Source organism: Musca vetustissima, unplaced genomic scaffold (assembly GCF_032173495.1).
Source record: "Musca vetustissima isolate MV318-11 ecotype Yass unplaced genomic scaffold, APGP_CSIRO_Mvet_v1 utg19444, whole genome shotgun sequence".
Classification (NCBI taxonomy): Eukaryota; Metazoa; Arthropoda; class Insecta; order Diptera; family Muscidae; genus Musca; species Musca vetustissima.
In genome coordinates this window covers 194,480-211,769 of record NW_026878608.1, presented here as the reverse complement: position 1 = coordinate 211,769, position 17,290 = coordinate 194,480, and the positions used below count along the sequence as shown (strand labels likewise).

General features: G+C 33.8%; 1 protein-coding gene across 1 annotated transcript in view; it reads left to right on the top strand.

Annotated features, from left to right (window-relative positions):
• Nucleotides 1–17,290, top strand: part of LOC133323375 (ras-related protein Rap-2b-like) — a gene marked incomplete at its 5' end in the record, with an annotated part of 66,456 nt that overhangs the window by 25,603 nt on the left and 23,563 nt on the right. The window contains one exon of the mRNA XM_061532309.1: nucleotides 16,424–16,621. Coding sequence (XP_061388293.1) covers nucleotides 16,424–16,621 — 198 coding nt within the window. The remainder of the gene's footprint in view (nucleotides 1–16,423; nucleotides 16,622–17,290) is intronic.

Genomic DNA, 17,290 nt, shown 5'->3' with positions numbered 1-17,290 from the left:
AAGATAAGGCCGATTTATTATGTCAGCATCAAGCGACAGCTGATGTGCTTTTTAAATTTAAACAAGCTTTTCTAGAAACAGTGTTTTAACGAAAGGCGGACACGATAACTCAAAAACTAATAATCCAATCGATTCCAAATTGTAACACGTTTCTCTGTGATCATATAGCTATAGTATATGGTAGAATAAATCCAATCGGTGAATATATTCCTTATTATACCATTCACCACATTACGTCTCTTTGTATATGTTGCTAACAGGCAAAAGGAGAGGGGATAGACACATGATTCCTTTTGAGAATATGCATAGAATCATTTTCTATGTCGATTTATTCATGTTCGTCCGTCTGTCGGTCCATGTTAAATTGTAAACAAAGTACAGGTCGCATTTATGATCGGAATTGGATGATATTTGGCATAGGTCCCTTATTTGGCCCAAGGACAACCCCTATTGAAATTGGGAAAATCGGTTCAGATTTAGATATAGCCCTCATATATATTTGCGTCCGATTTATTGTAAATGGGGCACCAAAGTCCATATATATCTTTCGATTTGCACGAAATTTGGCACAACGTACTGACTTGAGTCTAAAATGAGCAGTGGTAAGTTTCAGGAAAATCGGCTCAGACTTCGATATAGCTCTCATACATATTTTCGTCCGATTTTTTGTAAACGGTGCACCAAAGTCCGCATATATCTTACGATTAACACGAAATTAGGCATAGCGTAATGAATTAAGTCTAAAATTATGTGTGTTAAGTTTCGTGAAAATCAGTTCAGATTTAGATGTGGCTCCCATATATATTTTCGTCCGATTTAATGTAAATGGTGTACCAAAGTCTCTATAAATACTTCGATTTGCAAACAATTTGCAGTAGCGTACTGACTTAAGTCTAGAATAATGTGCTAAGTTTCGTGAAAATTGGTTCAGATTTAAATATACATATATTTTCTTCCGATTTTATGTAAATTGTGCACTAGACACCGAAAGTTTGTCCGATTGCCACACAATTTTGTACAAGAAACTTAGTTAATAAAAGGTAATCTCTGGCAACTTTCATTGAAATCGGTTCAGATTTAAGTATAGCTCCCATATATAGTTTTGTCGATTTTAAACAAAATTGGCACAAAATTTTGCACAACGTACTGATGTAACTATGACATAACGTGTGACAAGTTTTGTAGGAATCGGTTCAGATTTAGATATAGATCCCATATATAGTTTCATCCGATTTTGAGTAAATGGTGCACCAAAGACCCAAATTTAGGCCGATTGATACTAAATTTGATAACGTAGCGTGTGAAAAGTTTTGTTGTAATCAGTTCAGATTTGGATAGAGCTCCAATATATATTTACCCCGATTTTACGTAAATGATGCACCAAGAACTCATATCGTAATGTGGCCGAAATGCACAAAACATACTGAAATAAGTATAACCTAACCAGTGACAAGTTTCGATGAAATCATTTCAGATTTCGATATAGCTTTTATATATATTTCCGTCCGATTTTAAGTAAATGTTGCACCAAACTACTTATGCTTATCAGATATTTATACAAATAATCAAGGTGTGCCCGATTGATATTTGCTTTAAATGCTTTAAATATTTGACCAAATTAAAAATTTTGTATAGGTTGCAGAATGACATAATTATAGATCCCAATTCATGTTAATGGTCCTTCAAAAGTGCGACGTCTGTTAGGATTCACCTGTTCAATATACCCAAAGTGGTGAAGGGTATCTTATAGTCGGCCCGGCCCACTTAACTCCTTTCCTTACTGGTTTTTTAACTTAGTTTGTGCTCAGAACTTTATGAAACCCATATGTTTGTGAATTTATTTTGAGGTTTTCTATACCATTGGTGTCCTGATTGTTGAAATCCTTAAAATACCAAACATGGAGCGATTCCGTTTTATTGGAACGATATCAAAACGTAGACCGGTTTGAGTATAGCTGGTATAATTATAAGAATTTAAAAGAGTGTGTATAATAAGGTCCGTTCCGGAACCTAAAAGAATCTACTGATTTTACAAGTACCGTTCCTGAACCTACAAAACTGGTAAAACATTGAATTAAATTTAAGAGAGCACAAAACAAAATGGCGTTCTCCTTGTAAACTTTTTACTCAAAAAATTTGGCCGAGTAAAAATGATAAACTGGAATACCTACTTCTGATTGGCTGTTATGTTGATTTTGAAGTATTGCCATCTAATTTTGGCATATTTACTAGATTTTCGTTCTTGAACTTTTCAAATTACTTCTTTCTCTGAGAACAATTTTGAAATGTTTCCCTTTTACTAGTTTTACTATTAAATAAGTACTGGAACAGACCAAAAATAAATGTTCAAGAGACCAATTAAAATATATTCACAATATGAGTCGTTTATTTTAAAAGTGGTCTAAGTCCATTCTTTCTTATATAGAGATATTTAAAGGTTTGGGTTCAATTTGTCTCAAAAGTATTGTTAAATAGTTGAAATTTTGTTTGTAATGTATCGCTAGTGAAATTGCAATTTTTATCTTCACCCCAGATTTCAAAAAATATCACCACAAAACTTTACTCTCGCAACGTCAAATGTTAAAATTGTCAAAATATCTACAAAAGGACAATTCTGTAAACGAAAATCCACATTGTTGCTGTTCTCTTTTTGTATATGTTTTATGTTCTCTTTCTTTTTTGGTTTGCTGTTATTGTTTTTAAACTCACCAAAAATATACCACTGAGAAATCAAGATGATTTTACATATCCACATGCAACGAATACTCCCACTGGCTGAAAGAAACAAAAGAGCAATTTCGAAGTATAAATCCTTGGACACAAAACATGTCAAAATATGAATTGGTTTTATTTTCAGCAACTGAAGACTTAAGGCATGATAAGAACACAACATATGAGACCAATGTTCGTTCATATAATGAAATTGAGGACAATGGTAATTCGTTTCGAAAGGAGTTTTAAGTTCAAAATATCTACGGGATTTTCAATAAAATGTGTTATCTTGGTATTCAAAGAAAATTCAATGTTCGAATGATTACTTCATAATAAAGACGAAGATACGTCTTTAATAACGAAAAACTATTTTAGCCACATAACCGCGACGAGCACACTTACAGAACCACCTCCTTTTTCATGATATTTCGAATTCATGTGGCTCCAAAATAAGAAGTTTCAATATGTTAAATCACAAGATTTCGGTGGCTAATTGTAATCACCCCTTAGGGAGATCACTTTTCCGCCCGGAAACATTCCCATAAAAACCAATGGCTGAGTTGATCTTGTGGTACGTATCGACGTTTTGTCGAAGGTAAACGTTGTCAACGACAATACCTTCCAACTTCATTAAAAGCATTTATCGTCTCTCAATAGCGCATTGTCTTGGGTTTTTCCGATTTGCTTTTTAACGTAGCCGCCGTGATGGAAATGAGTCTCATCAGTCAATATGATTTTTCAATGGGATTCCAATTTGTTATGATTTGTTATTCTACCATAAGTCAGAATTTATTAAATTTGCCATTACTGCTCAAAATATTCGTCGGGAAAGTCCTGAATAACATTCGATGTCTATTTAGAACATACCTCTATGTTCTTTGGCATTTGGCTTGGTAAAGATAATAGGTTGTGCAAAGTTTGTTTCAAATTGGCATTTTATTTGCCTGATATTGGACTTATAATTATTGAAAATGTTGACCTTTTGCGAGGGGGGTACCAGAAGAAGTGGGCCAATAGATCCCATCGTTGAACTTTATTCAGGCTTGGTAAAAATAATAGGTTGTGCAAAGTTTAGTTCAAATCGAACATTTCATTCGCCTGATATTGGATTTATAATTACTTAAAACTTTTGCCATTTGTAGGGGAGGTACCAATTGGTCCATCTTCGCACTTCAACAAGAATTGGTAGTTAATTCGGTTACCTACATTAAAAAGTAGACGTATTATGATGAAAACTATGATGGTACTAAAAATATTAAATGATAATATACCCTCTGATTTCCTAATTCCATTTACTAGAATAAACGTTCCTTTTCGATCTAGTAGATATTATCAACTATTATATGTAGATTTTCATCGCACAAATTATTCTATGGGAGATCCACTCAGTAAGAATTTTGAACTTTGCAAGAATTTTGAACTTATAAAATCTAATATAATTGTATTTTTAAATGAGTAGTGCAACTTAATAATAAACTGGCTGTTGGAGTAGATTCTGTAGCTGGTTTTCTATTCCCTTCTCATATTCCACCATGATGCGCATTATGGTGTGTACGCGATCCCTACGAAAGAGGAGGTCGTCCCCTCGGTCGGCAGGGGTGGGAAACATTGGTGGGAACTTTCGAAAAAAGATTATAGGTTGTGCAAAGTTTAGTTCAAATCAGATAGTCTGTTCCCATAATATTATAAAATTAATTTTTAGCAAAATGTTGACTATTTTGTGGGGGAGGTACCAGGAAAGTGTACCGGTCTAAAACCAATATTTCAATTAGACGCATTTTTACTGTAGCTAAGTGTATAAAAAGGATTAATATCGGTAGTTGTTTTAGCATATCCCCTATATAACCGTAATGGAGGGTGAAAAACATTTTTAAAGAAAAAGTTTTATATAAGAACATGTTCTGTCATAGTCTCTATATTTTGGTAGTTTTTTTGATATTTTGATGTTTTTTGAGTTTTTTGATACGTTGTGAAAATTTCGTGTCATTCGGTGCAAAATTTACGAAAAATCCAAAGAAATATATGTGGCAGCTATATTTATATCTGAACTGATTTCAATCAAACTTGCCAGAGATTAATTTATATTAACATCAGTACATTATACAAAATTGTGTATCAATCGTACAAACTTTATTTCTTTTAGTGCGCAATTTACATAAAATCGAAGGAAAATATATATGGTAACTATATCTAAATCTACACCAATTTTCACGAAACTTAGCAGTTCAGTTAAAATCGGTCGAAAATAAATATGGGAGTTATATTTAATTCTGAACAGATTTTCACGAAGCCTAGAAGACTTCGGTGCACCATTTACATAACATCGGACGAAAATATATATGGGAGCTACATGTAAATCTAAACCGATTTTTACGAAACTTAGCACACGTCATTCTAGACTCAATTAAGTGCGCCTTGCCAAATTTCGTGCAAATTGATATAAAATTGGTGCACTATTTATATAAAATCGGACGAAAATATATATGGGAGCTATATCTAAATCTGAACCGATTTACCCCAATTTCAATAGGGTTTGTCCTTGGGCCAAATAAATGATCTGTACCAAATTTCATCCAATTCGGATCATTAATGCGACCTGTACTTTGTTTATAATTTAACATGGACAGACGGACGGAAGGACATGCATAAATCGACTCAGAAAGTGATTCTATGCATATTCTCAAAAGGAACCATGGGTCTCGTTTCCTTTTGCCTGTTACAAACATATGCACAAAGACATAATACCCTGTACCACAGTGTGTTGAAGGGTATACAAATGTATTTAATTATGTTAATGGTGTTTAAATGTCAATGGTGTTTTTTTTTTCTCCGCTATATGTTCTATAGTGCGTCCTTTACATCTTTATATCCTACACCACACTCTGGAACGTATTATATATTTATGCATATTGGCATTTCCGGCAAAAGTAAAACCAAATTCGAAGAATTTGTTTCTTTAATTTTTGCTTAAATACGTAAAGGCAAAAAAATGCAAAGAAAGACCACATTTTCTTCTTATTCTTATCGTAAATACTAATTTAATGACTATAAATGCAGACACTGCAGAAATAAAAACTGCAAGATCAAAAATGTCGCGTGAGCGACCGAGAAAAATCTTTCGCAAAAAAAGGACATGCCAAATTTTGAAATTTTGGCTCTCGAATTTTGTTACCACTGATATTACTCCTAACGTTCTAAAAGAAAAGTATTAAGGGATAATTGTAAAAAATGTAATTGTTTTTGATTTTTTAACGATTAATGTTTGATTTTGCCTCTGAAAGACGTGTCAGTGACTGCGGAAGTGCTCATATGTTAGTAACATATTAAAGTAAATCTGATATATCGATTATTACTTTTGAGAATATGCATTGAATCTCTTTTTGAGTCAATTTAAACGTAAATATAGTTCGCATTTGTTATATGAATGATATGAAATTTGGCAGAGTTCATATATTTGGCCCAAGAATGAACTCTTCTCTTCATTTATTTTACGATAATGCACACTAACCCAAGGTTTTTCCGATTTAAGTTTTTAAAACAGTGTATTCACTTTGAAACTCATAATACAGCCAACACAATTATATTAATATTATGATATTATTAATATTATTCAAGGATGTAGTCCTTTGAACCGGAACCAACATACCAACATACAAGCTAAAACTGTTTTTATTATTATTATTATTATTATTATTTAAGAATAATATCTAATTACCCAGAAATGATCGAAATTTCAAAACCTAATGCACTTAAAACCATCGAGATTATGGGTTTTATAATGTCCAAATTTTGCAAACGAAATGGCTCAAAAACTGTGTCATTTCCATATGAATTTTCTGTGGTCACAATTCCAATTAAAAGCATTGAATGTAATATTTACATTTCATGGTGTTCGTTTGTTAGGAATTAAATCTCAACATTAAATAGTACGCAAACAACTATACTCACATTCTTATTTTCCCATTAAATGTGTTTATTTGTGTGTGTGTGTGTGTGTGTGTCCCGTAGGTGGAGCAGTGATTTACTCCACATTCATTCATGCAGTAGTTTTATGTGCTGAGATTTTTCAACAAATACTAAACTACTGAAAAATAAATCCTATTTTTTGGAAATCCTTTTTATATGGACATAATGTTGAGTGTTATTCTTCGGTCCGTTCATAAATTATTCATATTCATGTTACAAAGAATTTATTCACCATGTCCTTTTTCCCATAGCAAGGATATAATAAATTTTAGTATGGTGTAATTGAACATGTTTTCTAACAAAATTAATTTCAGAATATTTTAGGAACAGCTGTGTCAAATCACATAAGATCAACACAGAAAAATTACCATTAAAATGTAACGTCAAACTGTTGCTTGGTTGATATACCCATGGTTAGTTTATTCATATTAACTGAATAGAAAAGTTAAAATGAATCAACCATGGTTTATGTTTCCTAAGCAAAACGTAAGTTCTTTGGTGCACCAATTTCCGTAAAATCTGACGATTAAATCTGAACCCCTTTGGACAATACTTAACACTATCCATTCTAATATTAAGTCGGTGAACCCTGCTAATTGGAGTGTATATTGGACAAACGTCGTGTCATTTGAGCGTTATTTACGTGGAATGAAAAGTATATGTGAATGAATTTGAGGAAAACTTGACACAAGTCGTTCTACACTCAACTTACTACGCTCCGATAATCAAAAAGGCGTGCATTTTTTGCATACAATTTAACTGAAATCGGGCGAAAATGTCTATGAGAGTTATATCTAATTCTGATCCGTTTAAAAACAAACTACTTAACTAAATGCCCAAATTCATGTCAATCGAAAATACGTAAATTCGAACGCAAATATTTATGCAAACTATATCGAAATCTTTACCGATTCACAACAATTTCAATAGAGTTCATCCCATAGCATAACTATAGAAGGTAGTCTCATGCAGTAATATTTTTCCAATTTTTTTCATAAATTTGCTTTTGATAACATTCAGCTTTCAAAATTTAAACGAAAATATGTTCCTTTGAAATGTACGCAAATTTTGTATCTACTGGCAAACATTTTTGAATCATATTTATTAATATTTTTATGTTCCCTGCCTATAAAACCTATAAATATAAAGTTCAACATTCTTAGGTAAATCTTGAGAACAATGTGAAGCTTTAGAAAACATTTTTATACCATTCACCATGGTTCCTTTTGAGAATATGCATAGTATCACTTTCTGAGTCGATTTATGCATGTCCGTCAATCCGTCCGCCCGTCCGTCTGTCCATGTTAAATTGTAAACAAAGTACAGGTCGCATTTATGATCCGAATTGGATGAAATTTGGCACAGCTCACTTGTTTGGCCCAAGGACGAACCCTATTGAAATTGGTCCAGATTTAGATATAGCTCCCATATATATTTTCGTCCGATTTAAGGTAAATGGGGTACCAAAGTCCCTAAATATTTTTCGATTTGCACGAAATTTGGCACAGCTTACTGAATTAAGCCTACAATGATGTGCTCTAAGTTTCGTGAAAATCGGTTCATATTTAGATATAGCCCCATATATAGTTTCGCCCGATTTTAGGTAAATGGTGCACCAAAGTCCCTGAAAATCATTTGATTTACACGAATTTTGACATAGCGTATTGAATTAAATCTAAAATGACGTGTGCTAAGTTTCGTGAAAATCGGTTCAAATTTAGATATAGCTCCCATATATAGTTTCGCCTGATTTTAGGGAAATAATGTACCAAAGTCCCTATATATCTTTCGATTTGCACGAAATTTGGTATAGCCTACAGAATTAGGTCTAGAATGATGTGTACTAAGTTTCCTGAAAATCGGTTCAGATTTAGATATAGATCCCATATAGTTTCGCCCGATTTTAGGTAAATGGTGCACCAAAGTCCCTGAAAATCATTTGATTTGCACGAATTTTGGCATAGCCTACTGAATTAGGTCTAGAATGACGTGTGCTAAGTTTCGTAAAAATCGGTTCAGATTTAAATATAGCTCCCATATATAGCTTCGCCCGATTTTAAATTTAGTATAATGTACGGAATTGAGCCTGGAATTATGTCTGCCAAGATTAGCTCCCACATATATTTTCGTCCGATTTCATGTAAATGGTGCACCAAAGCCCCTATATATACTTCGATTTTCACGAAATTTGACATAAAGTACTGAACTGAGCCTAGAGTGATGTCTGGCAAGTTTCGTGAAAATCAGTTGATATTTAGTAAAAATTGAGCATAAAATAACGTAGTTGCGTTTTCTAGAAGTACAGACATAGTCCAACGGATGACCTATTGATATTTCAAACAAATGTCGATTTACATACTTTTGTCTCATTGTAACAAACGATCTAGGTCGATTCACATTTAGATAAATATCACATATTTGATTTGTTCCAATTTCATGTTAATAGTGCTGTTTAATATGCCCATAGTGGTGAAGGGTATCATATAGTCGGCCCCGTCCGACTTTACTACTTTCCTTACTGGTTCTTGTTTACGACAAGTATAAATCCTCATCTAATTTGTTTATGATTATAAAATGTGGTCCCTTTCAATTCACTTCTTCTATTATTTTCGGAATTTGGTGGATACAATCCCGATCTTCGAATTGAGGTAACTCAATCTTCTCCAATATTGCAATATATCGCTCATTTGCAGCAATACCGTATTGTGAAAAAAAATCAGATGAGTATCTATTTCAGGATTGAGAAGCTTGTAAGGTGTTAGTCAATTGACAACTTAAACGGCCTTGCAGCAAATTAGAGATATATAAACTTTTTTACATAGTCTCTTACACCTCGAAGTAGTTATCGGAGACCCCATAAAGTATATATTTTTGATCTGGATAAAATTCTGAATCTACATCAGCGATACCTGTCTGTATGTTTTTTAATAAGCCTGTCTGTCATTCTTTTAAAATCGCGATAGAGATCAAAATATATTAATATTAGGTAGAGCTGTAAAATTTCGCACTTTTTGAGATAGCCGCAGATAACTGTACCCCTAATATTCGAAAATTAAGGAATGTTATTTTGGGTTCTCGTTATCTTTCACATCTCCGTACCTTAAATCAGTATCAATTTTAAACATTTTTCTTCTGGAAGCCTCGATAGATTTTGAATATCCACCTTATGATAGAAGATATAAATAAATAACAATATTTGTTTAAAGCAATCCGACAGTGTTGCCAATCTAGCACTTTTAGTGCTAGATTTTGCACTTTTCAAACTTGTTTAGCACCAAAAATAAGTGATCTAGCACCTAGTAACTATATTATTTGTATCTTTTTGTGGATAAAATTGGATAAAATTTCAAATTTTGAGTATTATTTCGATTTCACAATGACAAATTAAAATATTCCTATGTTTCACACTATGAGTTTGATTTTCGAATGTCAGTCATTGTATACCTTGCACCCTGTGTATTACAATGGCATTGCCTTGCCTTTAAGTAGGTGGTTTATTTGGTAAAATGAAAACCCAAATTAAGTGGGACTTTGTATGGATGTGATGTAAAATTCATGAACTTAAATCGGAATTTTTTTCACTTTAGAGTACCGAATATGGGTCGCGTCCGACTTTACAGTGGGGTTTAGCAAAAGAAGGACGGAACTTTTTTAACACTTTTTTAAGTTTTTAGCACATTTTTAAATAAAATCTAGCATTTTTTATCAACAAAGTTTTGGCAACACTGCAATCCAATCTCATTTTTAATCATAATTTTTTAAAACTCCTTTCATTTTCGAATAACCCATATTTGTATTTGTAGGCCACGGTTCGCATCAGGAGTCTTCACGAGCAAAAAAATTATGCATTTTATTTATCAAAAAGTTTTTTGAGGCCACTGAGGCCATTTCATTTCTACAGAAGTTCTGACAATCCAATTAAGTTCAGTTGCGTTATATTTTCAATATAATTTGCACATACATATTCATGCATACATTCATATATGTGTATGTAGATTATTACTGACAATTCATTTTAACTCTTTTTTTTCGAAACAAAGATAAGAAGCTGTGTGACAAGATATAATCTCACAAATTGCCCAAGGGAAATTGCGTTGCCGCTCTTGTTGTTGTGCTGCAAGTTTTAAACCATATTTTTTGTATTATTGTTATTGTTGTGACATACACACACGCACTCTCATAAGCACACAACTTTGACATTGAGTTTTGAACTTTAGATCTTGCAATGCTCGTTGTACAACAGAATGGCCATTGGCCCCTATCCCCCCATACATACCGATCGACCATCATACGACTATGTTTACAATTTCGTTTATATTCTCATATGATACAATATTTGGTTATAAGCCTTTAGATGTTGACAAGACAAAACAAAAAACCAATTCATATCTTCGTCTTGACATGTTTGGTGTCAATGGTTGACTACTACTTGAAGATTGCTCCTTTGTTGGATGCTTGGAATCACAAGCGTATATATTGCTGTGAAGTGGATGTGAATGAAGTGAAAACAAAGTCATGCTGATTTCTCAGTGGTATCCTCTTGTCGGGTAAATAAAAACAATAACTACCAAAGTAAAAACAATAAAAACAACAGAGAATATGAAATGTAGACCAAGAACAACAGTAGCATCAACAGCATTCATTCATAAGACGCAATGTCCTTCGTTGTCAACATATTTTGCAAACATTTCATATTCTGTTAAATTTTTTTCAGTATTTGAGGCATAATACATTTTTTTCCTTGATTTTAAATTAAAATGCGAATATTTGAGGCACTTTTTTGTTTTAAGTGAAATTTGGTGTATACTTTATGTCAATACGTATACGCACCGGGGAACATCTACAATGAATAGACAAGGTTTGTCTTCATTTCCAAATCTAATTGACTTTAATTATACGCTTCAATACACTGTGGTACAGGGTATTATGTCTTTGTGCATATGTTTGTAACAGGCAAAATGAAACGAGATAGACACATGGTTCCTTTTGAGAAGATGCATAGAATCATTTTTTAAGTCGATTTATGCATGTCCGTCCGTCCATGTATCAAAGTACAGGTCGCATTTTTGATCCGATTTGGATGAAATTTGGCACAGGTCACTTATTTGGCCCAAGGACGAACCCTATTGAAATTAGGAAAAATCGGTTCAGTTTTAGATATAGCTCCCATATATATTTTCGTACGATTTCAGGTAAATTCCCTATATATTCTTCGATTTGCACGAAATTTGGCACAGCGTACTGATTTAAGCCTAGAACGATGTGTGTTAAATTTCGTGAAAATCGGTTCAGATTTAGATATAGCTCCCATATATAGTGCACCAAAGTCCCTATATATCCTTCGATTTCCACGAAATTCGGCATAGCATTCTGAATTAAGCCCAGAACGATGTGAGTTAAATTTCGTGAAAATCGGTTCAGATTTAGATATAGCTCCTATATATATTTTCGTCCGATTTTAGTTAAATAGTGCACCAAAGTCCCTATATATCGTACTGAATTAAGCCTAGAATGATGTTTGCCAAGTTTCGTGAAAATCGGCCAAAATTTAGATATAACTCCCATATATAGTTTTGTCCGATTTCATGTAAATGGTGCACCAAAGTCCCTATATATCCTTCGATTTGCACGAAATTTGGCATAACGTACTGAATTGAGCCTAGAATGATGTCTACCAAGTTTCGTGAAAATCGGACCTGATTTAGATATAGTTTCGTCTGATTTTATGTAAATGGTGCACCAAAGTCCCTATATATCCTTCGATTTGCACCAAATTTGGCATAACGTACTGAATTGAGTCTAGAGTGATATCTGCCTTGTTTCGTGAAAATCGGTCCAGATTTAGATATAGCTCCCTTTTATTATAGATTGATTTTAAGTAATTGACGCACCAAGGAACCAATAGTAACAAAACGTTCTAAAGTTAGTATAACCTAACCTGTGACAAGTTTGTTTGAAATCGCTTAATATTTGGATAGAGCTTCCATATAAATTTTCGCCCGATATCAAGCAAATTGGGCATCATACTCATGTTAGTCAGATTGACATCAAATTTTGCACAACGTACAAAATTGAGCATAGAATTACGTAGATGCGTTTTCTAGAAGTACAGACATAGCCCAACGGATGACCTATTTATATTTGTTTGAAGTCGATTTACATACTTTATGGATAGATCTAGGTAGATTCACATTTAGATAAATATCACTTATTTTATTTTCATTTCATGTTAATAGTCCTGTTTAATATACCCATAGTGGTGAAGGGTATCATATAGTCGGCCCCGTCCGACTTTACTACTTTCCTTACTGGTTTTAAAACACATTAGTGAGTAGTTCGATGATCGAATTAAATAAATTTATTTTTTATTCTATTTCTAATATTATCCATTGCTGATATAGAGGTTCACGTTTGAACTTCCCTCATGGATTCCTCTCCTGTCGTGTCTTATTGCAATAATCAGGGCGGCATTCTGGTAGGTCTGAATTTTAATTAACTGTGTATCACTTTCATTCGGAAATCACACTGACGCCTCATACCTATTACATTTTAAGGCCTGGACTCTGTGACAGCGCTCCAAATACTGGTGGCTTCCCACTTGAAGATCTGGTTCATAAATAGGCTGTCGAGCGTTACACAAAATATATTGGAATAATTGGTGGTCGGAATCGTTTCTCTATCGACAATTATATTCAGCGGGAGTTCACTTCAGCCGTACCAGCTACGAGATCCAGCGCGGCTGTAATTTACAAGACTCTACGTCCTGAACGTACAATCGTACATGTACTTTACGAGCTCTATGCCGTGCGGTGGTTGTAGGATTTCAGAACAGTTCTGGAGAAATCACCCCTACTTGGGAATGTTTCACTTAACGTGTCTCCGAATTCTTGATTCTTAATATAACGTAAAGAAGATTGTTTGACATTATTTATGTATGTGCTCAAAGAGTTTGCCATAATTACCGATATAAAATACTTTCGATAGGTTAAGAGACACTATAGCTGTTCTGGTTAAGTACTATACTAAAATTGTGGAAATGGAGTGTCTGTCCTAATACTGGACATTGTACGAAGTTCATGTTGATGTTGGTCTAATGGAAAACGGTTTCTCATCAATGGAAGGGGTATCACCTCAAATGTGTTTGATATCGACGACAGAAATGAAATCGGTTTGTGCGATTCGCAAAAATTGCCCACAGACGTGAGGCAACGAGATCACCCTAACTAGGTAAAAGGAAACGAGATAGACACTTGGTTCCTTTTGAGAATATGCGTAGAATCACTTTCAGAGTTGATTTATGCATGTGAAAAAAGTTCAGGTCGCATTTTAGATCCAATTTAGATGAAATTTGGCACACGTCACTTATTTGGCATAGGACGAACCCTATTTAAATTGGGAAAAATCGATTCAGATTTTGATATAGCTCCCATATATATTTTAATCCGATTTTATCTTCATGGTGCACCAAACACCCAATATTTGTCAGACCGAGACAAAATTTTGCAGAGCGTACTGAATTAGATAAAGTTTAATGTCTGTGAAGTTTTGTTGAAATCGGTTCAGATTTATACATAACTCCCGTATATAGTTTCGTCCGATTTTATATAAATGGTGCACCAAACTCCCAACATTTGTCAAATTGAGACCACATTTTGACAGTATACTGAGTAAGGTCCAGATTTAGATATTTGTCCGACCGAGACAAAATTTTGCAGAGCGTACTGAATTAGATACAGTTTAATGTCTGTGAAGTTTTGTTGAAAGTTTTGTTGGTTAAAATATCGATTTCATTTCATAGATCCCCTAAAGATGATATGTCTGATCTAACTACAGGATATTGTATATATTAACATCTCTTGTATGTACCCAAAGTGGTGAAGGGTATCATATAGTCGGCCCGTCAAACTATTGAACTTTACTTACTGGTTCTTCATAAATTGTGTTGGTACCTCCTCGGCTGGGAGAATGTTCTCTTCGCCCAGTAACTCTTGCCTGATAACTTGAAAATTAAATTCTTTCACCTTTGGATCTACATTGGATGTACGACGACGCTCGGCTGATTCTAATGGAAGTTTGGCCTTACTTCAGACATTCGACCAGTAGTTATATATCGAGCGGCAACAATAATCACCTTTTTCGGAAATTCCTCTCTGAGGAGATGTCTAGATTTTTGAAGCATTGGAAACCTATTTCAAACCTTGCCGATGAGCATCCCCAGTATTCCATCTTAGAATATATAAAATACGGGAGATTCTGACGGATCGCTATGTAAAGTTTCTCAACATGTTTCCCAGTTGGTCCATTCTATTAGCTTCAGTACATTAATATCAACGAGACAAAGTTTCGAAATTTGGGCATAACGTATCTTGTAGAGGTTCTAGGTCGTCCGACACCACATACGTCGTTCATACCAAGTTGACCCTCTATCAAAAACGTTTTTTTTTATAGCGTTTACAATACCCGAAATATTTATGTCGAATTAACAATTTCCGTCTGTTAACATCACGATAGAAATCACAACTTTTTCAATAAAGATGCCGGAATTTTGAATTTGGGATTTCTGGTCGTGACCGCAATCTCCCACCGAATTGTGTGTAATATGGTACTACGAATTTTGGAAGGTGAAAACACCTTTGCAGAAAATGTTATATTTAGGTCCATTTTTTTACATAGCCCCAATTTTTGGTAGCTGAATTTTACTGCCGAAGTGTCATTTTCCGTCAAATTTTACAACCTTTTAATTGTTTTCAATATTTTTTTACTATACACTGTACTCAATGTTTGAAATGCAGCTAGGAATTTGTTACAAACACACATGACACCCAAAATCGATATTTTCATAAGTCATTTCCATTGGCTGTAGAGCAATTTTGATTTTAAATTTGAACTCAATATTACTGCACTTTTCAATGTTTCAATTTTTGTTTATTGAAATTCCCACTAAATATATTCCCACTTTCAATCGAATTTTCTCTTTCCTAACTATGCTGGGTTCAAACAACATTTGTAAACTTGTTAAACTGTTCACAAGGGACAACTGTCACTTCTTTCATTGAACTAGAATATTTACACAATTGTCATAAATATGAAATGTGCTGATTGCTAAGTGCAAAAATGTAAAATTGTGTAAAGCATGAAATCGTTACGATGTTAAAGTCAACGACCATAAACAACATAATTGAATTTTCAGAATCGCATTTAGGAAAAAAACGTTGGAATGTAGAACATTGAAATTTATCGCATTGGATGGGATTTGTAAAAACATTTTTCGATGGCAGTTATTTTCGGCATATTATAGATTTCCAAATATAAATTTCGTAGGACAGCAGAGAAATATTTTTAAAGAAAATATGACAAAATTGAGCATATTTAACGATAAAGCCATAAGATGTTTTTTTTTTTAACGTTCAAGGCTTATTTGTAATCAGAGTAGAATATCCACACCTTTTTTTTCCCCAGTTATCATAGTCTATATCTAATAAAAACAATTCATTTTCTTCTTTAAGTCTTTAAATACATGTATGCAATGTTACAATGTATGTTAATTTGCCAGCCGGTTGAATATTGTCGAATTTTGAAACCGAGGAGGATCCTCGTAACTGCATTCAAAGTATAACCTTAATTGTAACGTATACGTTACACCAACATGTATACGCTCTATGGTCTAATGATATTTTCTTAATTAATTTATTATTTTCTTTATATCACTTATTAACTTTAATTTTATTTTCTTATTGTTTTCCAGTTCCCTGCAATGCGAGCCCTTTCCATATCTTCGGCAGATGCATTCATTTTGGTCTATGACGTCACAGATGCAACAACATTTGAAGAAGTGCGAATGATACGCGATCAAATACATGAGACTAAGGGCACCTCAGCGGTCCCAATTGTGGTTGTGGGTAATAAAATAGATTTACTAACTGAAAACAGTGATCTAAGAGAGGTGAGTTAAATTACGAATTAAAGTGTAAATTTAAATAAATTAAAAATATATTTTGAGGAATGTGTATTTCGAATTAAGGCGAAGTTTTTTGCTGCCGTATATGTCGTTTCTCCCCCTGATGATACGTTTCTGAGGCAATCTGTAAATTATGAAATGTTGCAGAAAACTGGTAATTAAAACATGCAATGAAATTTACGGACCTGCGCAGTAGGGTTGACCGACATTATGTCATCAATACGGTCTCATTACAAAATGAGACGATTAACCGAATTCTGAGTAGCGATGGAGGATATTGATCGCCAAGGCAATATTAACTCTGTATCAGTTGATCGCGTCATCGACTATATCAGCGTGTGTACTACTTCGGCTTGCATAAAAAGCATGTTGATTAAAAGGCTCTTTCTACATACCAGGTGGAACAAAACAAATTATATTCACGCGATATTGTTCTACTGCCTGAGCGACTTTACCTGTGTGAATGCCATTCAGATCTGCTTCATATTCTTGTTGATGTATGGGTTCAAGCCTATATCTTTGGACCTCTCTCTCTCTCTCTAGATCATAAAGATCTTTCCAGACGTTCTTGGGTGGGTGAGATATGTCCATAAAGCTGTGACATAGGTGCCCTCAACGATAACGCCTAAGCAAATGCTGCATCGACAACATATG